The sequence below is a fragment of the Chlamydotis macqueenii genome, chromosome 2, assembly GCF_036417535.1.
Source record: "Chlamydotis macqueenii isolate bChlMac1 chromosome 2, bChlMac1.mat, whole genome shotgun sequence".
NCBI lineage: Eukaryota > Metazoa > Chordata > Aves > Otidiformes > Otididae > Chlamydotis > Chlamydotis macqueenii.
Window position 1 is genome coordinate 71380548 of NC_141557.1, and position 23009 is coordinate 71403556.

The following is a 23009-nucleotide window of genomic DNA, read 5'->3' on the forward strand; positions in this document are numbered from 1 at the left end:
GCTGTTTCCAGGGACAAACTCATTTCTTCTCTTCCCTTGTGAAGGTCTCGCTTACTTAGCAATCCACTCCCAAGAGGAATCAGAAGTCACAGAGGGCTTTGCTGGTCCTTCCACTAAATCAGTGCTACACCTTAGAAAGAAGCCCATGCGCAGGGCTTAGCTGCACATTGATACCACCAAAGGGAGGAGAGTCGAGGCCTTGCAGCTCCTGCCTGCTGAAACTAAGCACCCCCTCAGCTATGGCCAAGGTGGGACAACCACCTGGAAGGTGACGCCGCTTGTCTTCCTAAACTGGTGCTTTGGCAAATCTCCCCGTTTCTGCACATACCAAAGGAAAAAAAAAAAAAGACAGACAAAAAAAATCCCTCCCTAGTCTTCAAACAGCACAGTCTCTTAAACTCTGGGAGGTCAGAAGCTGGAGGGCAGCACCATCCGGCAGATGTATCACCCATTCCCCCTGCCGATGTCAGCCACTACGGCCCACAGCCCATTTCAAAACCCAGAGTCATTCCCCCTCAGAGCAAACCAGATGTCACCTCAGCCTTGTTTGGTGAAGCCTCTTCTCCACACAATCTGACACGCATACTGCTGACGGCTGGCCACAAGCTTGACCTACGCTGAGGATTTCATTAATCTCCTCGCAGCATCCCACTGACAACTCCAGCAGTTTGTGTTATGACAAAACACGGCCGTTAACTGTGGTTTGGTTATAAAACAAAAGCCTAGTTTCTAGGCACTATTTTTTTTACCTTACGAAAGGGTGGAAGGAATGGGGAGATGAAAATATTACTGACACAAGTGAGTCAGTATTAAAATGTTTTCTTTTTTAAGAGAGAATGTACTTAGACCACACTGTCCTCAATGTGCGTTTCACTGCCTGGAGCCTCCACCAGTACCGTTTTCATATTTCTGATTGCTTTGAAAAAGGAAAGGGTCAAATTTCTCCCCAAAGATTATGCTGTTTCAATCAGCATTGATCTCTGATCATTCGCACTCTGCCTGCATACACCCTTATCTAGGAGACAGTCTTGAATGGGCCCATATAATTCTTACTTCTAGCCTTGTCCACAGAGGCAAAAATCAGTTCGATAATTCAGTAACCGGTAAAAATTTTAGCCTCAGGCTTGGTTTTGTTTTTAGCCATCAGGGAACAGCCAGCAGTGCCTTGTGATTCCGTGCAGCAGCATGCACATCTGGGCTGGAGTCACACGCTTACATTCTTACTGTCCAGATGAGCTATTTTGGTTTTTCTTTGCTCAAGTAATACCGAATTAAGCCACTTCATTACACTTAATTGGAGCCAAGGGATACTTCCAGGCTGTGGGCTTTAGTGAAGATTTATATTTACTGAATCTTTCTCTTATCTCCTGCCCTCACAAATTCATTTCTTTGAGAGGAGCCTGCAGGTTTCTCTTTCTTTGTATTTTTTTCCCTCAGAGGTGCATGCTGCCTTTCTCTTGCAGACTGCTGGTTTAAATACATACATGCCAGCTGCCCTGTTAAAAATTATTTGCGCCCAAAAGTATTTTAACAGCTACCAATAACCGCCTTCAGACAACTATTAACGTCATAAAAGCCAAGATTAACATGGTGACTTTGAACTTTCTCTCGAGACTGCCAATGTTGACTGAACAGGCACTTTCTGTGGCCTTCAGAGACAAATTTTCCTGACCAGAAGGAATATTTGTCAGTAGAATAAGATGAAAAAAAGTGCTACTTCAACTCCTGTTTCACCTGCTAGTTCACCAGCTGGACTTCAAGATCTGTACAGACTCTTCCTTATGCAATAAAATGTCATCAAATGTCAGGAAATATCAGGCTGTTATTCAAACCATTAGTCCAAAGGAAGTCTGACACAACTTTTTTTAGTATTTTTTTTTAAGTCAAAGGCAGCTGTTATTTTCTGGCTCATAAGATGTCTGCTAAAATGCAACAGAAGCCTTACAAATATTTAGCAAGTTACTTCAAAAATAGTGCTTTTTTTGGGTAATTTAACCTTCTAGTGTTCTCAACAGGAAAAGAAAACATTATATTCCAAATTAAACAACTGAGGCAAAAGGGGGAGAAAAAAAGCACTTTGGCTTCCCCCCTACCCCCTGTAAAAGCAAGTAAGTGAATTGATTATCAAAACCGAAAACCACTCCTAGAATACAGCTCTTCAGGGCATACCAAGAAGAATCTGAGGCATTTTTCCTCTCCATGCAGATATACTAGTGAACAGCTAAATACAACTTTTCAGTATTTGTTTTCAAACATGTTTGCAGGCCAAAGTCCACTCAGGTCACCAACGTGGCTGCACGTTTAAATCTATAGCAGGAGCAGCCTACAGAGTCAGAACCTCAACTGAAGGTAACGCTGAAGAGTAGTAAGCAGCTTCCAGTATGTTATTTTAACTGTCTTTTAATATCTATATATTTTTAATATACAGAGGGCAATTAATATAGATGACAATTAATGTATATACACTTTTTACTACAGACACATACAGAGAATACATATATATGCCCGTATTTATACACATGCACACATTTTCATATGTACTGTTATATTTTACGTGTACATGAAAGAGTCCTTTAAGCTGAAAGGGAAAAGGGTGGGAAAGGGCACCTCCCTTTTACAACTGCAAGAATCTGTGAGCCACATTTTGGCAATCTCTGGACAGATGGTGTGACAAGTCCCGCAGACTCATCCGAAGCGCGAGTTTCTTTAGCCAAACGCCTCCCTCCTTCCCACCAGTAAAAATAAATAAATAAAGAAGAAAAAGAAACAAAAAGGGAGCCTTGAGGGACTGGATGAGTCAGAGGTTAGTAATGAACTACAGACACTTATCCCTGGGTCAGCGGTTCACGCCTAGCCCATGTCAGGAGGGACGGCGAATTGCTGGCAGTCTGGACCTAGAGGAAGCTGCTTTACGATTCCCAGTCCCACCAGTGGGATCCTCTCAGCACGGCCACCGGCAGCGGCAGGAGGAACATGACAGAAAAGAACTGAAAGGCCCAAAATACTTGCCAGCTCTGGAGAGAGACCACCCTGGTGACCCCCATCGGAGCTGCTGCCTCTGCGCCATCCATAGGGAAGTCTCTAGCACCCGGAGATGCCCACTGTGTGCAGACGCCAAAGTGTCCCGTGTCAAAGGACACGCGTCGCAGCTTCACAGCGCAATCTGATTTTGGCATGTTTCTGGCTTGGTATTTGAAACAAAGATATGGGGTGCCAGCATCATTGCTTTACATAGCCACTTTCGGAACAAAGAGTTTGCAAATTTGTTAGGAACACGGTCCGTTAGGGGCCGTATCCTGTACTTTAATTCTTTTTCCCACAATGCATTACTTGTTTGCTCAGTTTACCCTGAAAGAAGGTTACATACATATAAAAGTTGACAGTTCTCCTTAGAAGAGACAATCTTAGACCTGATATACTCTGTGCCCTGCTTTGGTGACCAACACAGAACAGCAAATTGGTTGCTTCTACAGACACTTGGCAGAGATTTTCCTCTAGCTCTAGAGGTGGGATCTCTACTTGTGAAATCTAAACCAGACCAACACTCACTATTTTTTATTCAATGTGACTAAAAATGAACAATACAGCTAGCATCTACAAAATCTGCATGACCATCTGGACTTCCAAGCTGCTCTTCAAGTGGGTACTGACATAACATCCTAACTGGCAAGCACGTTATCCCACAAGGCACTCCAGCAACCCGCAACTTGAAGCACAAAGGGAATACTGAACCTTTAAAACTAACACCTTTTTCCCTATCGCTTATATATCCAAGTGTTTCTCTCCGTTTCCCCAGAGGCCACACTCCCCACAGAACAACCATTAACTATGTGATGTTGCCCTCACAACAGTAAATCATCAAAGCTGGATCCCCTCAAATGGTCTCAATGGAAAGGCTGGAGAAAGGAGGACCAGAAAGGAAAGCGCCCAGGAAGCCTTCACAGAGGAAAGAAATGGAGATTTTTTTAAACACTGCTATTTCTGATTTCTTTTTTTCCTCCTGCAGCAGAGGAACAGTTACAGTCCTGACACATTTCAGCAGAAGTAATGAAGCACTTATGTACCACAACATTACTCTGACATTTAATTGACCATGTCCTTCCATCTTATCACTTTGTACAATTCTCCCATCAGAAACATTACCCTGTTTAAATTAATCACTCCATTTACACATGTTCATATTTATGTGTCACAGTTTCTATTCAGCCTCTCTCTCTTTTGCTTGTCTCATTGTCACTGAAAGCCCAGGAGTGATTTTGTACCTATGGTCAGCATGCTGAGTTTTCTTCTGGTTTATTTACTTTAATGTAAGTACACCTGAGAGCAGGTCAAGTCTGCACTAATTACCAATATTTTCCAAACAGGCTATGCTTTTTATGCTGGTAGTATTATGTTGTGGGATCTGTGTATTTCAGTACAGAAGAGCAATGCCACCATAATAACTTTAGTTTAAAAATCTACTGCCTTACATCAGATTCTTGCTCTATTTAAAGACAACACAAAGGCTGCAGCTAAGCGGCACCCTACACTACAATACTGTGGACTTTCTCCAGCTGAGGTCCATTTTGCACTCTACCATGCCTATTTCCCATAAGGAAAGGACCATGCAATAACATAACCCCATTAAGGTGAACAAAATAGGTATTTATTTAGTAGTCCTCTCAACATGAACACAGAAGCTCAGCCTTCCCAGGACACCGGCTGGTGGCACAGAGCGAGCCCCCTCTTGCGTACCTGTTCTGATGTTCCTGTAGCACTTGGTAGATGCTGATAAGGAAAGTTTGGTTTTTAAAGCTCCCCACAACGCAGTCCTTGTAGATCCGAAACTCAGCGGCTGTGACAGCCTCGCCCTCAGGAATCTGAGACAAATTAAACTTGAACTCCTTGTGGTGCCGCTGGTGAGGCGTGAACTCCTTGTCATACTCAACTGCAGGTGGGAAAAGGAAAGAAAAGGAAAAAAAGGAACCGTGACTAAAATTTAACAACAAAAGGTGTCCACATGCTGCCACCTGTTCCTTCAAAAAAAACCCAGGAGTTCTATTTTTTTTTCTCCAAAGAAAGATAGCCTTGGCAAGCACCAGGAAAGCTTATGCAGCTAAAGCCTTTCAAATACAGCACTCGGAAAAGATGAATGTTCACCTTCTTTAGCCAATGCCTTTGAGATTTCCTACTTTTTAAAGAAAAGCCAGCCTTGACAGGTGAAATATGACCAGGAATTCAGCTTCTGTGTGAAACACTGAAGCTGTGACTGCCCCCAGCATTTTCCACCTGTGGATCTCTGTGTTCTTTACAGCATTTCCTTAAGCCTCGCACCTCTCTTCTAACATAGGAGACAATTAACTCCATTTTGCTTTGGCATACAAAGGCACAGACAGAAGTAAGTGTTAGCACCAGGTCAAACAATTCCCTAACTGTCCTAAAAACTGCTGGTTTCTGGCTCCTCGGTTTGCGTGTTAGCCATCAGGCTGCCTTGTAAGCAGAATAAGATTAACATAACATTTATTCCAAGTGTTAACATTAATCAGAGTTCCCCTTCCTTTTGCAGAAGCTTATTTGAGAATGAGAGAGCCAAGAAGGAGTGACCTCTTTTGGCTTCTGGCCTTAGCCCTCCTCAGGTACACTGTTTGGTACAGAGTTTAAGTCAGACGCAAACCAGAACCCCTCTTTCTTCAGGGCCTCAGGATTTGCATTTTCTCTGTTTGAGGCCCCCTTTGCAAACTCTGCTTCTAGTCTCAGTCTTGTATTATTTGATTACATCTAGGTTTAGTCTGACTTTGATTTATTGTTCGTTATTTCTTCTAATTTTCTATTAGAAATTGCTTAAAACATTAACATGCTATATAAACATACAAAACTACATCTTTAAAGCCCTGAGGGAAAAAAAATAAAACTAAAAAAATATTCCCACCATTGGGAAGGAGTGTATGTCAATGATGAATAAGTCACCATTATATCGTCATTAGGGACATGATTACATTCAGGCAGCGAGGGGAGTACACATCCTTTTTCACATTCGTCTTTGTGCTCACTTTTTGTTGCTCCCTCCCCTTAATACATCAAACCGTAAAAGCGTCCATGAGACTACTCTCCCAACATCCCATGAGGTAAGCAGCAAGCCCCGTTTTACAGCTGGGATACTGAGTCACTGGGAGAGTGGCTTGTCCAAGGACAGGCAGCGGAGGCTCACAGCAGAGCCAGGAATGACGGCCAATGTACTTGAGGTTCATTATTCCAGCCCCAGGTTACCCACCCGAAGAGCAGATACGTCTCCTGGCCACTGGAAACAGCCCACGGAGATTCCCCCCTCTACCTTTCCCAACTGCCTGTTCCTTCTCACCCTCCAGTCCCAGTTTCGTCTGTCTCCTCTCCCTTTCCTTTGGCAGCCCTTTCATGTGAGCTGCCTCATCTGGCTGGGTCCAAGTCCTGGCTCCCTGTGAGACAGTTAGTCACATCCTTCTCTTTGAAGCTCGCCTGGAAATCTTTTCACCTCCGCATGACTGCTGCTGAGCATTTTGTGGGACACCACACTTGGAAGTTCTGCGTTAAGAGCTGCCGTGGGGCGACCAGGCACACTCACAAATTGCTGTTCGAGTCGGACACTGCTGCCAATTTTGGCAGCCTCACACTGCATCTGTCTGAGCAGCTTGGATGCCAAACAACTGACAAATGTGGGTGAGCGGACCCTACGGCTTCCAGAAAAGAGGTGGTAACACTCAGCATCTCCATCAGAGATTGCACCAAGGCAAATGATAGTACCACTCACTTCCAATGCCACCTAGGAATTACCTTGCTGGCCATCAGTTATCAGCAAACTGAGCTTCCCTTTGAAGCATGCATCCTTGCTTTTGATTAGGAATGACTCTGGCAATACTGGACTGATTGGCATGATTTGTGTGTACGCCCTTTGAGAAGGGGCTTGAGCTGCCAGGTTACTCCTCAGCCAGATGCAAGTGCCCCAGGACATAGTTCCCAAAACAGAGTGGCCACATACTTTCATAAACTTGCAAGCATCCAACCAACAAGAAACGGTGTTGGGCTGCTTGCAGCGGAACGACGTGCCCAGCTTGGCCTTTTTACTTTCTGCTCCAAGACGAGAGGATGTAATTAATGGTGAAGGAATGTCTAAATCCACAGGTTTGGAGAGACAGGCATATGAAGCAACAATTCTCAATTTAGAACTTGCAAAGTCCTTGCTGGCAGGTGCAATGACCAGTCAAAAGCCACGTCCCCTCCCGCACTGTCACAGGGACGAGCTGACCTGCGAGCAAGATGCAGCGAGGCAGCTTTCTCCCGGACTCATGGCTGAGGATGATAAAGGAGGATCAGGAAGAGCAAGGGGAAGGACACAACCAGGATGAGCAGCAGAACTCCATCAGGGTGCCAGAAAACTAAAATTACACTGGAGAGAAACAGCTAAGGGAATATTCGCTGCTTCCTGCCAGCTATGGTCCCATGCCAAAATGCAACATGGCCTCTCCAAATGTGCAAGGGAGAGCGCAGAGCCATCCCACCTGGCACAGGGCTCAAAATGAGCACAAACATAACATTTTGTTGTTCCTTTCCGACCTCAGGTCAGCTATGGTGGCCTTACCTCACACTCACCCCCACTACAAAACACATACTTTAAAAGCGATATAGCCAGACTCCTTTAAATTAATATTTTCCCCTACCCCTCTTCTAAAAAGTCAAATACAAGCCACAAGAGGAAGAAAAACTCACCAAAACATCTACCATAGAGCATAAAAGTAGCTGCAGGTATGACACTTAACTCAGAGTATCCTTTCCCAGTTTATAACTTGCCTGATATGTTTACAATAGTATTTTCCTGTTTTTAAAAACTTTCTTCCTTTATCCCCGTCCTTGTCCGAATACCCTGCACAATCACAGAAGCTGACTAACTGATTATAAAGGAAACAGTCAGACTGATTTTGTTATCAGGCTTGGTAGAATAAACAACCTGAAACACACAAACAAGGAAACGGTTTTTGAATCCTTCAGATTAAGTAATTTAGCTTTTTTTTTTTTTTGTTATAAGAAAGGCACTTTCAGAAGGAAATACTGTTAAGCTGATGGTGTCCTCCTCAATTGCCTCCCTACAACATCACAGGATGGAAAAAGTCTACATTAAGCTTGTATGAAGCAAGTATAAAAGTTTAACGAGTTGGAAAGTTTTTGTGGCTATGTATCTTCCCATGATACAATGGAGGGTGGTTTGTTTTTTTTCTTTGTGGGAGTGGTGAGATATTTAAATTCTATATACTCATTGTCACCCCATCAAGTTAATAATCGACTGTTTTCATTCAGCAAGACAGCTTAAAAATACAAAATGCCAACAGTTCTTCTCTAGGGTCTTTTTACCCCCTGGAAACTGTTCATTTTTAACAAAGAACTCAAGTTTTAGAACAGTAAAATTTGGACAGGCAAGATCCAAGCTGCGGGTTCCCAAGATTACCCAGTCTGTATTGCTATCGCGTTACAACGCATCAGATGACCTCGTATTCAAAATGCAGACAGTGCATGCCAAAATGCAAGGCAACAGCAAAAAAGTAGAAATCATTTCTCAAGCTGCTTTCCAATTTTATTTTTTTTTCCCACATGAATTTGTTCAGGTCAGTCTGACCGGTGACATGTGAAATCCAAAGCTAATTTCCATCCGAAAATGGACAACTCATGCACTTCCCAACTTCATAAAGTCCTTGCAGGGAAAATCAGGCAGCTCACTGCTAGGGCAGGTTGAAAGTGAGGAGCCCTGAGTTGTGCTGGTCCCCCATAACCTCTCCCCAGCGCTGGCCAGAACATCAGGACCAAGCCAGGCAAAACCAGGGATTGTAGGGTCATGACAAGAACTATAGCCGTATAAAATTCATCCTCATGGTCAGACTATATTATCCTGAACATTATTACTCATTTGCCGGAGTAGCTCCTCGGAGACTACAGATCCAGGAATGCATGTACCAGGGTGAGCTGGAAAAGGGGATGGCAAACAGAGGTTTTAGCCCATAACGGGTGCACATCCCCTGAGCCAAAAGGACTGTCCACTCCATGATGCAGGTCTCTGTCCCCATCTTGGGGGGTTGCTCCTTCCCTTGCAACACAAAGAAGAGGTGGGCGCTGGGAGCAGTTGCCTCTGACTTTTCCTTACAGCTCATGTCTGAGCAGAGCGGCTGAGCACACACAGTTAACAGAGAAGCCTGCCAGTAGCTCTTTACATTCCCCTTAACAAATATTTTTAAATGCTATACAAACACAACACTATTGTTGAGCAGTTAAAAAGGGAAGAATAGTAAAATTAGGGTTACTGTGGTTTTGAATTTTGTGTATTCTAATTCTAACCCAGTGTTGCAATAGCCAATTTCAGCACAAAATGTCCTTGGTTTAAAAATAGCATACTAACAATACTTGTTACTTTAAAAGCACCGCACCACAAAAAAAAAGTAATGAAAAAATTAACACAATGCATCTATTTTGGTAACTATACTATCCTACTTCCATTTGAGTGTGTCACATACACCTCAGACCAAAGGAAATGTAACCCTAATGACAGGCATGGAAATAAACTCTCATTGTGTGCAGAAATTTTCAGCATTTCTTCTTGGATCTAAAGTAACTGGTATGCAGAAATAACAGGACAACAGCCTTTCCCAAGTAAACACAATTTTCACTCAGAACAGTAGCACCAAGTGTCAGGATATTCAGTGTTTTTCTCCATTTCTCAGCTGTTAGGTCAGGTGCTCAGGTGAGAATCTCAGTGATGGCTTAAGAAAGTCTCTAGCTCATACTCTAGGAGCTAAAACCAAAAATACTAACATGTAGACTCTTAACCTAGAGCTCCAAAAGCAATTTTTGTTTTAATAAATTGTCTAGGTAAATAATTATAATTTCCACAACAACCTGGCTCCTTGGAGGAGGCAGAGGAGTGGGGTTACAAATGAATCAGATATGATTATTTGGGATGGGATATTCTGCACCCGTCCTGTTCCCAGCAAGGCTGAAACTTCTGAAGAATCTCTTGCACCCCAAGATCTTCAATGATGACTTGGTTTTGCAGGACCACTGCAACCACACTCCAGCAAAAGCAACCAGTATTCATAGGCTGCTTATGCAAAGTGAGTTTTGCACAAGTGTTCACGAGTTCAGTTTGAGTACAAATATAAGCCGTTCCTACTGATTTCCTCTCAGCCTTCACACCTGACCCCCTCCCTAATAAAATGAGAAAGCCCCTAAAAACTGGAGTTGTTAATAGAAGATTCACCACTATAGCTGCATAATAAGTGCAGAGGCAATTTCTCCGTTTTACATCACCAATTTTTGCATTAAGTCAACAGCATTTATCACATCTGGAGTAATGAAGGAGCAGATTAGGCCTCAAATACTTTAAGCATTACCAGAGCTCCAACAGTCCCCTCTAATAAAAGGACCATGTATGTATATGACTGATCTACTGCTGCAACCTTACAGCTGCATCACCAGAATTTCTTCAATAACAGCTGTCAATAGTTTGCCCAGGAAAAAGAAAAAATATGTAAGCTTAAAAAAACTGCCTCAACTTTGGTCACAGTTGCTCCAAAAAGAATAAAAAAAAAGTAATAAGAATCAAAGTGCAGGGCAGGATTAATAGAGAAGTGGGCAAGATTAATAGAGAAGTTAGTAGTTCTTTTCTTTTATAGACAAACTGATACATGGTGGGGAGGACAGAAGACAAGCTTTCAAGCATGCAAGCCTTTCATTCATGAAAGCTGAAGGATGCCCAACTTCCCTGTAAGACTCACTCTTCATTTGGATCTTACAATTTACCTCATATCTCAAAAAAAAAAAAAAACAACTTATCTAGACCATCAGACACAGGGATCTATGTGGATGGGACCTGCAGCACACCCTTTTTACTCTGAAAAGATGCCCACGACATGCCTGAAGTCTTGTCTGTATTTTCCAAATCCATCAGGTCAATCTAAAAACAGACACCAAGTTTCCCAAACAGTCCCACCTCACTGGCAGATGAACACCACTGTAGAAGCAGTGTTACTATTTAAACTATTTAAGATTAAAGCTGACCTTTATTACTAAATTAAGCAGTATTTCCTAAGGACTGTGTAAAAAAGAGCAAAGAGTACAATTCAAAGAGCACAGAGTACCAGTTTAATGACTTAAAATGGGAAGAACGGAAGACTAAAAGGCTTCACACCTACTTTCTGCTGGTTAACAAGGAAACAGAAGTTAAGTTGTACTGAGTGGACCCACAGGTGCAACAGCAGGCCAGCAGCAAAAGCAGATGGCTCCTGGAAGTAATGAGGATGCATCAGCAGAAGGATCGCTGCTGTCTGTTTTTCACACTTACACATAGTACATGCCACTGTCAGTTGGATACTAGGCTAACGAGATGTGAGGTCCAACTCGCTGCAGTGACACCCTAAATCCACTGCTGCTTAGAGACAGGACTGACCACTTTGTCTTTACAGTGAGGACCCAGAAGGTGGTAAAACCTCCCCATTCTCCAAACTAAGATTATTAGCATGCCATTTCACAAATAGTGAGCATGAAAATTCTTTACAATAGAAGGAACTCAGGTGAGATGTTAAAATAAAAGGTCTGAAAGCAAATCCTCCCTTGCCACCATCCGCAAGGGTGGGGGAGATTCTTTCTTCCCACCTTGCTCTCAGCACAACGACTTCAAATACCTTCCACGATCACAGCAACTCTACACAGCCTCTCAGGATCTCCAAGAAAAGACTGTTTCTTTCCATCACCCTGATCGTGGTGACAGATCCATTCCCTACATCAAGTGCACTTCCTACTGCTCTTGCTGCCACTCTCCTGCGTGCCAGGTCTCCCTAGATCCCTCCCTCTTCACCCCATTCTCAAAAGCACAATGAGCAAAAATAACTAATTTCAAAAAAGGAGCAGTCCCTCTGCTTCCCAGACATCTCTCCTGGATTTGCAGTACAGCATCCTCAATGAACAGACCAAGGTTTGTTCTCATAGATTAAAGCATGTAAAAGCCCATCAGACATCAGTAATTAACTTTTCCCACTTGCACTCTTAGTGATAAAAAGCAGTTTTTAAACAGAAAAAAAAAGTCAAGATACTTATGGTTGAATCTGGCATTGCCCCTTTTGTTGATCCCTCTGGGTCCAGCTGAGGAGGTCTAGAGACAGTGGCTAGCTGCGCTACTGTAAATATAATGCAATTGGAAGTTAGCTTCCTAGACAGCTTAAAAATAAGAAAATTCAAGGCCAACAAACTCCAAAATGGTGCTTTCTTCGAAACAGCTATAACATCACATCTGGGCTGCCACAATATAAAGTGGAATTATTCCACTAACTTCAGTGGAGCGATGCCAGTTTACATCCGATGAAGACCTGGCTTTATGCTCAATAGCTGTGAGTGCCAGAAGAGAATGACTCAGAAAAATAACCCATCATTAATCCAATCCCAATATAATTATGGAGATTAAATTTAAACAATAGCAAATCGGTCTGTAAACATAACACTCTACAGAAAATCTTCAAAGGAGGAGGCCCTTTTACTTTTGGATGAAAAATACAACTGAGCTCTTCTTTGTTTCTTTGTGCTGGGAATCAAGCTGGAATCGGCTTGTAAAATCAGATTAAAACAGTTGCACAACAGCTTCCTTTCAGGATTCTTGAATCAAAGGCAGACTAAAAATCAAAATAATGCACTAACCAAATATATAATACCCACGGGACACCAGAAAGTACTAAAAGGCATTTTCACAGTATCCACAAAGATGCCTACTGTACAGCTAGTAAAGCTTTTCCACTCTGCACTGGGCAGCAGTAGGGACCAAGGCTCACTCCAGCACATGATGGGAAGAGCTAAGGCGAAGGTGAGGAGGAGAAGGAGAGCCCTCAGCAGAGCGCTCTGGGGGGAGCTAAGCCCGGGAGGCTGACTGCAGGCCACCACCATCTCCACCATGGGCACTCACTTCTGAGCTTCCTATGCTGTCCCCCTAGCAATAACAGAGATCGCTTTGCAACTGCAAAGGTAGCCGCCTCCTTCGTCCCCTCCCCACGGCTTCCGAACACAAATGTTAACAAAACTGGTATTTTCTTTCCATATGCTGGCACATATGGTAGGTCCCTGCACTGAAAACAGTGTTGTATCTTAGGAAAACAAAACATCTTTCTGCTTAAGAGATGCCAAATTGCTCTATCAAAGGCACTACTGTTTGCATTTTTGTGGCAATATTAATGCAGTTCCCACTGAGAAGTTGATAAAGACCCTGACTGCAAAAACACCTCTCTGGAAGAAGTGATCTGAAGCTATTTCTGTATTGAGTTTCCAAATAATTTATGATTAAAATAATATTATGCTTTCCAAAACCCATTTCTACTTCACAGCCAGGTTTCATGCATGCAGACCCAGGGGTTGGGGAAGAAGGCGATGCTGTCAGCCTGGAGGCAGTGACACATGAAAAAAAGCGCTTTGCAGCGATGCACATGGAGGGAAGGGGATGCTCCTATAGCTCCTGTTTGCTCCCTTGGCTTGATGTTTGTTCCTGCATCCATGCCCACACAGCAACTGTCCAGGACACTTAAGAGTCACCCATGGAAATCTTCTGCTCACGGCGTTTCCCACCCCTCCAGGCTCACCACAGGTCATGCCGCATTTCCTGTTGGCATGGCTGCCAGCACGCAGCTCCTGGAAGCGTGCAGCTGCCCCAGGAGCACCAACTGGGTCTGGAAACGTTTTCAGGATTTTTTAAATGGTGTAGCAGTTGCCTGGCTTATCTCGCATCGTCTCTCAAAATTATCCACCCTTCCGCAGGCATTTAAGGCAGTCCAAACCAATCCACTTGCTTATTTGAGCTAAATTTCAAAACCGAGGTTGTGCAAAGTGGGAATTTTAAAAATATTTATGGGCATTTCCCTCTCTGCTTTGTTCACAGGTGAGGTTTTAATGTTTACCAGTAAGACTGTGATCAACCAGCAGCAAGTAGGAAAGCAGGCAAAGTGGAAATGTTTGCAAGCAAAGCTCTACGCTTTCATGTTGTTGAGCACTATCTCAGCATCACAGGCAGGTTTCAGCTTTTCATTTAATAGCCTAGGTATCTCCTGAACACAATGCAATCAACTCCCTGTAAAAATACAGCCCAGAGCCCTTACAGTTTTATAAATTATTAAAAAGGTTTAATCCAGCACTGATACACAGAAAAAAAATCAGCCACGCTTCAGAGCTTGTCATGCTGTCCCCAAAGCATACACCACCATCAGACTGCAACGGCAGCACTGCTGACATGACTTGTGACACCATAAAACGCTGTTGTGACACTTAGTATTGAGTGTTTAGTATTTTTACACAGGGTTCCAATTTCAACCGACTGCTTTAAGCAGCAGCCAGCCAAAGGACCACCAAAGAGCATGGGCTTTGGGGAATCCCCTTTAATGGAGACATGGGATATCATGAAAGATACCAGACTTCATATTGGCCAGAGAAAAGAGAAGACATGAGAAAGGAAGAGGTCCTGCACCTAAGGAGGGCAGAAAGTGATGGCAGGGATGAAAAGAGTAAAATCACAGCCTGCGGATGCCACAAGTTCCCAACGTTCAAAGCGACTACAGACCAAATGCTCTCTGAGAGAAGATCATAGAATCATAGAATCACATGGTTGGATGGGACCTACAAGATCATCTAGTCCAACCGTCTTCCCACTACCATTGCTGCCACAGGTACTAAGCCATATCTTGTAGCTCCTCATCAAGCCGCCTCTTGAACACTGCCAGGGACGGCGACTCCACCACCTCCCTGGGCAGGCCATTCCAGTGCCTGACCACTCTTTGGGAGAAAAAGTTTTTCCTCACGTCCAATCTAAACCTCCCCTGGTACAACTTGTGGCCATTTCCTCGGGCCACAAGTTGTGGCAAGATGCCACAGCTCTGAAGACTGAGGAGAGCAAATGCTCGAAATGATTGAGAAAGCATGAAATATTTTAAAGATTATTATTCCTGGTTATGTATATTTGTCTAAGAAGCAGTGTGGTTTGGAAGTGAACCTCCCCTTGCTGCCTCCACTTACCATGTGCTGGCTCGCCAGACTGATTTGGAGGAAGTGGCTCCAACATGTCTCCGGGATGGGAGGCTCCCAACCAACGCTGGGTTCGGGCACCGCCACAGCATCAGGACAAGCCCCTGCACCAACTGGAAGAGCCAGAGCCTTGGAAGATGTCAGGCTATGCAGAAACACCAGCGCACCCTTGCTAAGCCTGCTATTTCTCTCGCTCCTCCTCATTTATCACTCCTTTCTCCCTAGCTTTCTGCTGTGGCCATCCTGCCGGCCTCCCTGAAGGCTCAGGAGAGGTTCCCTCAGGCCTGGGGTCAGAGGGAGCACTCTGAGGGCTTGTCCAGTGGTCGCAACTCGTTTTGGTACCCGCTCGTGACATTGTTTCTGAGCGTTTGCGCATGAGACCTCACCAGGGCGATGGCGGCACAGCCCCCGGCAGGAGCATGCCACCGCCACGGGAGGAAGCCCAATGAGCGGCATGGCACCCGATGGAGTAACCCCGGAGGGGCCTGTGGTCCCAGCAGCATGGGTCTGCTGGAAAATCTTCTTTCAGAAAGCTCTGACCAACACCTGTGTGTGTCATGTTTGGCCCTGGAGGCTGGAGGAGACATAAGACAAAGCAAACCCTCTTTAATGGAGATGTGAGGAGCCCCAGCACCAGCCACCCTAATTTCTTCCACTCTGCCAAACCACCTGCGAAGGCAGACATGGCCTCCGTCGCCCACAGGTAACGAGAAGCCAGATTGCTCATAGGTTGCACATAACCCTGCTCCCCAACATGCTCCTCTCATAGGGACAAATTAAAGGGCTGGGAAGGAGAGTGAAGGACAAGAGGGATGGAAGAAGGAAAAGAGAAGTCTCACCACTGCCACAGCCTTCTCCAGCCAAGGCAGATGGGCCATGAAGCCTCTTAGGGATCTCACTGTGCAACCCCAACACACCTGGGAGGCACACAAGAGCTGCAACCATGAAAACTGTAGAAAATTTAACAAGAGACAGAAATCTCAGAATATTTTACAGCTATTGCACCAATGTGAGGTTACTGTCCCTCTCTCTGATAATGTCTTGCAAAGTTGTCTGCCCACACTTGGCCCGTGTCACATTGTGCCCACCACCAAGTTCACACTCCTCCACGAGAGCTGCGTTTATATGGGACCAGCCATGCCAGCCTCAACCAAAGTTCCCTGTCACCTGCCTTGCACCCACCGAGAGCAGATGCCTGCGGAAAAGCAGCAGAATGGGGCAAGCCTACCTGATACATTCCCAGAGTCCACCTGGGACTGGAACCACTCAGACCCTGGTTTAGTCAAGACAAGCTCTGAGCACATTTGTCCTCCATGCAGCCTACAGGAAGGATGCGGCCAGGGGCAACCAGAGGGAGCTCCTGGCATGCTTCAGTCGTAAAAATGGAGGTTTCCCGCCCTACCAAACCACTGAAATCTGATTTTTTAATCTGCCCACTGGCCATGCCAGCAGGCTGCGATCTGGCAGGTGACTTTTTTGCCTCTGAAATCTCATCTGCTGTCGACCAATGTAACGATGCTACAGAGAGCCAAGCAGCCGTCAGACATTTAAAAATTTGCAGCCGCTGTGGGCGGTTAGAGCAGAGGTCACAAAATGGTCATTAATAGTTTTACCTAACCTGCAGCCTTTCAGCTTCTCAAAACACAGCTTTAAAAAGAAAAGAAAATGACATCACACAGCTTTAATGATCTGCGTAGGGGTAAAGAATTTCACTCTTTAAAAAGAAAAAAAAAAAGAAAAAAAAAACTTGACAAAAAGCCCCGGTTTGCCTAACAGCTTTTCTCTAAGTCTTCCTTTTTCATTAGTTTTTATATTCCCATATCCCCTAGTGACCAGAAACATATTTGGAATGTCTCTGTCCATCTGATAAAGCCATCGGCAGCTGCAACCCCGCACCGGGCCCGTGAGGGACACAGCTCCTCTTTCTGGCCATGGAGCACAGTGCCCAGCCCAGTCAAAAGCCAGGGAGATGCAATGCTTTGGGGAAGATGGGAGAGTCTTGACTGGGGTGCGAAATCCTAGGGAAAAAGTAAGACTTGAGGAAAAACACCATTAAAAGAACTATTAAAACAGGATTTGTGGAATAATCCTTAGTTCCACATTGTTGGCCTGACTTTAATACAGTAGCATAGCTGGGTAGTTCACCTGAAAAACATCCAGCAGGAAAAGGGACAGCCCTGCCAAGTTCTCAATTTTTTTTTTTCCTTCTTTTTTCCCCCCTCTCACTTTCACCAAATACACAAAGCGATCCTGGGGCTCTAGGCATTTAAAAATCAAAGTTACATACAAATGGTCTTAAAGTAACAGCACAGAAATTGGCTCCAAAAGTCCTCAGGTTAACAAATAGGAAATTAATAAACCTCACTGGTTTAAAAACCAACCCAGTATGTAGGCATTTCTGGCTTTCGGTTTATCTTCACTCTTTTCCTTAAATTATCAGGTTCCTGGAGAGATAATTTAAAATGAACAAAAGAGAAGGTGTTAAAATTCTCAGCAGAGCCGCTTGCATACAAATTAATTTTTTAGACATTTGGCTTCTATATCTCCCCTCTTTGCGATTCATGTCCCGGCTGTTTGGCTATCCCAGCATTTTTCTGCCCCACCCAATCCAGCCTTGTCATCACTGATTTTATTTTTCCGCTCCTTCTCTCTTAGTAATGCCCTCCTCTCTTGCCTTGACTGGTCACACGCCATCCTTGGAGAAAAACACCAAGATTCTTCCAACTTTTAGCAAACATACATAGAGAGAGATCGATTTAAATAAATACCCACAACTGATTTCTAATTTTGGTCTTAAAATAACGTCTTTTATCTTTTGTCATGCCTGAAGTGTTTTTAATGTTGTCAACAGCTGAATTGCCCAGACACAGATTTTAGTTTATGACTCAGTGGTGAGCACACTGGTTACAAATAAAATTTGGTTTGTTTTTTTTTATTAAGTCTTTTAATTTTTTTTTTCTTAAGTTACTGCGGGACGGTAATGGTATAGATCTGACAGTGTTAGCAAAATTCCAGGGACATAGCTGCCATACCTAGTCATTTTTTTTTGTGTGTTTTAATAAGAAAACCATCAACCATTAGAAAGTTTGGATCAAGCTAGCATCTCAACGCGCTCTCTTTACAAATACATAGACTGTAGGGTGATCTGACAAACAAAACCCTTTTTAATGCATGTTTACTAAATCATTTTTACTCCGGCACACTAAACCACCCTAAGATGGCTGTGGCTCTTGTGAATGAATGTTTTTGCTGCTATTCTTGTACAGAGACAGCAAAGCTAAAGCTTTATATAATGTTTACATGCAGAAAAATGGCAATTAATTCAATGGCATGTCCTAGAAAAGAATTTTCTCCAGTCAAAATAGGAGAACAGGAACCTAAATGTTGTATAATTGATGTTATTAGCTGCAGCTGCTATCATACTTGGAGAAATCTCCAACTCAGGAACAGCAGTGATGAAGTGCTCCAAGATGAGTCATAATAAGCTTGATATTGAGGGAGGGGGATAAAAAGGATTCTAAAAAATGTGCTGTCTGGTACAATAACAGTCTCTCAGAGAATTGCCAGGCAGAAAACACTGCGGGATACCAAAAGAAAAACACACCACGTTTAAAGTGTTGTCTCCATTAAACTGAAATTCAGGAGCAGGGGAAGCGGGCAGAGAGGAAACTCCTTGTATTTACCTAACCTACATGAATGCTAATGCTCACATGTGTATTGTAACAAGATTGGGGACTTTGAAAGCTCTAATCAGTAGGTGCATGAGCAAATATTTATTCTGATCCATTCCAACTCTCTGTGGTTTGTAAATCCCCAGGAAAAAAAAAAAAAACTCTACAGAACAAACCAGTCTAGACCACAGATTCTGGCTACTTTATGCTAGTCAGAAAATTACAGGAAATAGGCCAACTCCAAGGAGGGGGGTTTTTGGTGGACTTCTTTCTTTGTTTTCTGAAAACCTGTGACTACCTGATGTATGTGCACTTGTTTGGGTAGCTGAGGAGAATTCTTTTGAGCATTCTTCAAAGCATAATCACTGCAATATAGAATTCCACATGCCTGATGTCTCAGTGAGGTGTTGATGTATATAACCTCGCAGACTCTTTCTGATCCACACTTTTCATCCGAAGGCATTTAAAAAAACCCCAACCTGAATAATAACGTCTTTGTTTTTCAAGATCCTGAAGAGTTTCTAGCAACATTATTTCTCACCATTACCCAAATGTATGGAAAGAATCACTCAATATCTTTCCATCAGAGGAATATCTGAGCTGGAAAATATTTTAGATAGAAGGTTTATCTTACTGGGGATAGCATCCATTCAAAATGTTAGAAGAGCTTTCCGTCCAGCATTAGAAAACTTTTTCTATGGGATGAAGACAAAGTTTCTGCATTTACCATGTGGAAAACATCAAAAGTTTGAGCAACTCTGATTTAGGCTGAGCCAAAAAGAGTCTGGGTGAAACAGAACTCTCGGCTCCTACTGTAGGCACTGAGATAAGGCCGGGTACATAAAAAAATACTGGTAAATACAATATATTTTCTAATAAATATTTCCATTAGAAACACTTTTCTCATAATTTTGCTCTTAATATTTTGTATTCTGTTCTTTTTTTTTTCAGTTAGGGAAAACAAAAAAAAAACAAAATGAGATATCTTTAGTGGGAAGAAATATTTCTGTTCACAGACTAGCTTTTATTATAAATACAAAAAACCCCTGATGCTCAACAACAACAAAGCTGATACAAACCTTCTCAAGTACGTATTTTAACCTCATATTTCTGGCTCAATTTTAGGAAAAGTTTTTTCCCCTCTGCCATCGCTTTCTGCTGTTTCTTCATAGCTGTTCATGGCGGCAAGAGCAGCACCAATGCAGTGACAGCAGCTGTGACAGTTATCCTGCATCCAATCGGCCGTTCGCCACAGGACTTACCCGAGTTGCATCTCACCCAAAAAGGCACTGGGCACGAGCAGTGATCCGATAACTGACAGCCTGACTGACCTGAGATGAGGTGATTAGCACCTGTGTTTTACCGCAGTCATACATATGATTTGGCTCGGTGTGTCACAAATAAATCCCCTGTGGGTACTGTGAGATTACGAAGTATAAACATCAAGGTCTTTATATAGGTATCTGAAACAGTACAACTAGTTAATTAAAAAAAAAAAAAAAGCAAAGAAAATAAAAAAGTTTATTGTCCTCTGCACACAGAAGAAAGTGTGATGGAAAACCTTTAAAGAGGCACCCAAATCTGAATTCTGGCATGAGAGCTCCCTTCCCCTACAGCCTCCTCTGTTTTTAATTGCCTTCAAGAGGGGAACCTTCTCAGCACACAGTCTGCTGCTGCTCAGCATCTTTCAAGAAAACCACCTTCCCTTGTGCAACTGGATGACTTGAAAGCTCTGCAAATTAAACAGCCACCTTTTTGTTTCCCTTGTTCAACAGAAATCTACCGAGCCCATATGGCAAGTCCCAGCTCCCAGCATTGACCTTTAGGCTGTCACTACCACTTTCACTCCATAGAGGGGCCAAGACCATGCAAATGCTACTCCAGTCTCAGTGTCTGCCAAAGCCCATGGTCGCTGGTCTCAGAGAACCTTGGAAAGCCCACTCTGACACTTTGCTTTCACTCCATACTTTTTCAGTTTATCCAGAAAAGTCTCTTCTTACCTCCCTCTTCTAGTATTTTATTTGCAATAGCTCTACAGTTATGTTTGCAAAAGAAACTAGATTTTGCCCCTCCTCCCTGTTAAAATCCATTTTATAAGTCAAATTGCTTCCAGAACTGACAGGATAGAGAAAAGACAAAGTTCATGAGCTAGTCTATCCATAAATAAATACAAGTTCAGAAGGACTTGTTAAGGCTCTTTTATCTTGGTTATGTTGCTAATGGCAAAATGCACACTGATAAACTTTCCATATATATATATATATATATAAAGGGTGGAATCAAGTACAAGTTGATTTAGCTCAAATTAAAAAGTTTTATTCTTGTAATATAAAATATCTCTATAGATTGTCTCTGTGTGAGCAACTTTACCCATGTTATGGCAAGACCTCAGGAGTCCTATAAAACCAGAAGGAAAACAGGTAAATGGATGCAAAATTAAAACTGAGCTAAATAATAAATTAATACAGTTAAATGCCTTACAATTTACTATCTGCTAATACATACAAATAGCCAGCTCTCAGGTTAACATTCTGTGCTCCATATTGGTAGTATCCTACAAGCAGAACAAGAGAAGAGGCTAAAGTTGCATTTCTATACAGCTCAGGTATGGCTCGGGGGTGTATTCCCACTATATCCTTCCTCAAAGACTTATATTTCTTGTACACACAGCTTTAATGCTGTATTTCCTGACACAGATTAGTTTTCTTCTTAAAACTGAATGTTCTTGAAGGGCTGCACACTCTTAAGTAATCAATATGGGCTGAATCAAAAGTCTCCTGGATAGATTTGTGTTACATTCAGAATACAGTAAATATTACTTCTTTCCCCATCCTGTATTCCTTGCCTAAGGAGACACACCTTACAAGCTGTCGTAGTTCAGCCCCGATCAGACCAGACTACGCAGTCTCTCTCTCACTCCCCCCACCCTCCGAGAGAACAGGGAGAGAAAATATAAGGAAAAACGGCTCGAGGTTTGAGATAAGGACAGGGAGAAATCCTTAAAGTTACCGTCACGGGCAAAACAGACTCGACTTAGGGAAAACTATTCATTTATTACTACAAACAGCAGGATAATGAGACAGAGAACAAGATAACCTCCCCCCACCCCTCCCTCTTCCCAAGCTTAACATTATCTCTACTACCTTCCCTCCCCGAGCGGCACAGGGGGAAAGAGGGAATGGGGGTTGCAGTCAGTTCATCATATGTTGTTTTACGCCACTGCTTCATGGTCGGGGGAAGAACTCCTCACATTCCTCCCCTGCTCCAGCGTGGGGTCCCTCCCACGGGCCACAGTCCTTTGTGGAACTGCTCCGGCGTGGGTCATCTCTTCCACGGGTGCAGTCTCTCCAGAACAGCTGTCCCAGCAGGACCTCCACGGGCCACAGCTGCCTTCAGGCATCCACCTCCCCCGGTGCGGGGTCCTTCACGGGCTCCAAGTGGATCTCTGCTCCTCCGTGGACCTCCATGGGCTGCAGGGGGACAGCCTGCTCCACCATGGTCGTCACCACAGGCTGCAGGGGAATCTTGGCCAGGAGCCGCATTACTCCTCCCCCTCCTTCTGAACTGACCTTGGTGTCTGCAGCCGTTCCTCACAACAGGCTGGTAGGTGTCTCTCAGGATCTTTTTTACATCTCATTCACTTCTCATCTCCTCTCCACTTCTTGCAGCCGGACTGGACCGAGTCGGGCCCAGTCGGCTGCCTGGCGAGAGGCCAGAGGGTGAGGCCTGCAAGGCCCATGAGGCCTGCGCCTCCCCCTCTGCGCCTCTGCCCCCGCTCAGCTTCTTCACATCTTCTCTTCTCTCTCTTTATTTTTCTGTTTTCCCATTCTTAAATACGTTATCGCAGAAGCGTCATCACGAGACATTCTGCTACCAATCGGCTCGGCCTTGGCCAGCAGTGGGTCCGCCCTAGGCCTGGCCAAGTCCCCTGAACAAAGGGGAGCGACTTCTAGCAGTTTCCTACAGAAGCTACCACCTTAGGCCCCCCCTACTAAACAAAACCACAACACAAGCTCAAACTTACCAGCAGTTAAGCAATGACAAGAAATTGCCTCTCAGAATCCCTTCCAACAAAGCTGCCTTTGCTAGGAAAGTTAATGGTCTTGCTTTATTTCCACATTACAAGAAAACAGAGCTTCAATAAGGAATATTACCGAATAAGTAGTAAAAATTTCTTATTCTTCTTCCTCTTAGAAATTCTTAACAAACTTTACAGATACCATCATGGCTTAGATGTCTTACAGGTAAGCATTAAAAGCTGAAGTTCACAGGAACACACCTAGTCATGTTAAAAAG

The 23009-nt window shown here is 43.6% G+C and overlaps 1 protein-coding gene across 1 annotated transcript in view; it reads right to left on the minus strand.

The window, feature by feature from the left end:
- BMP6 (bone morphogenetic protein 6) overlaps positions 1 to 23009 on the minus strand; it is a 103519-nt gene that overhangs the window by 22204 nt on the left and 58306 nt on the right. Inside the window, exon 2 of the mRNA XM_086740231.1 lies at positions 4735 to 4927. Within this exon, the coding sequence (XP_086596357.1) occupies positions 4735 to 4927 (193 nt within the window). The remainder of the gene's footprint in view (positions 1 to 4734; positions 4928 to 23009) is intronic.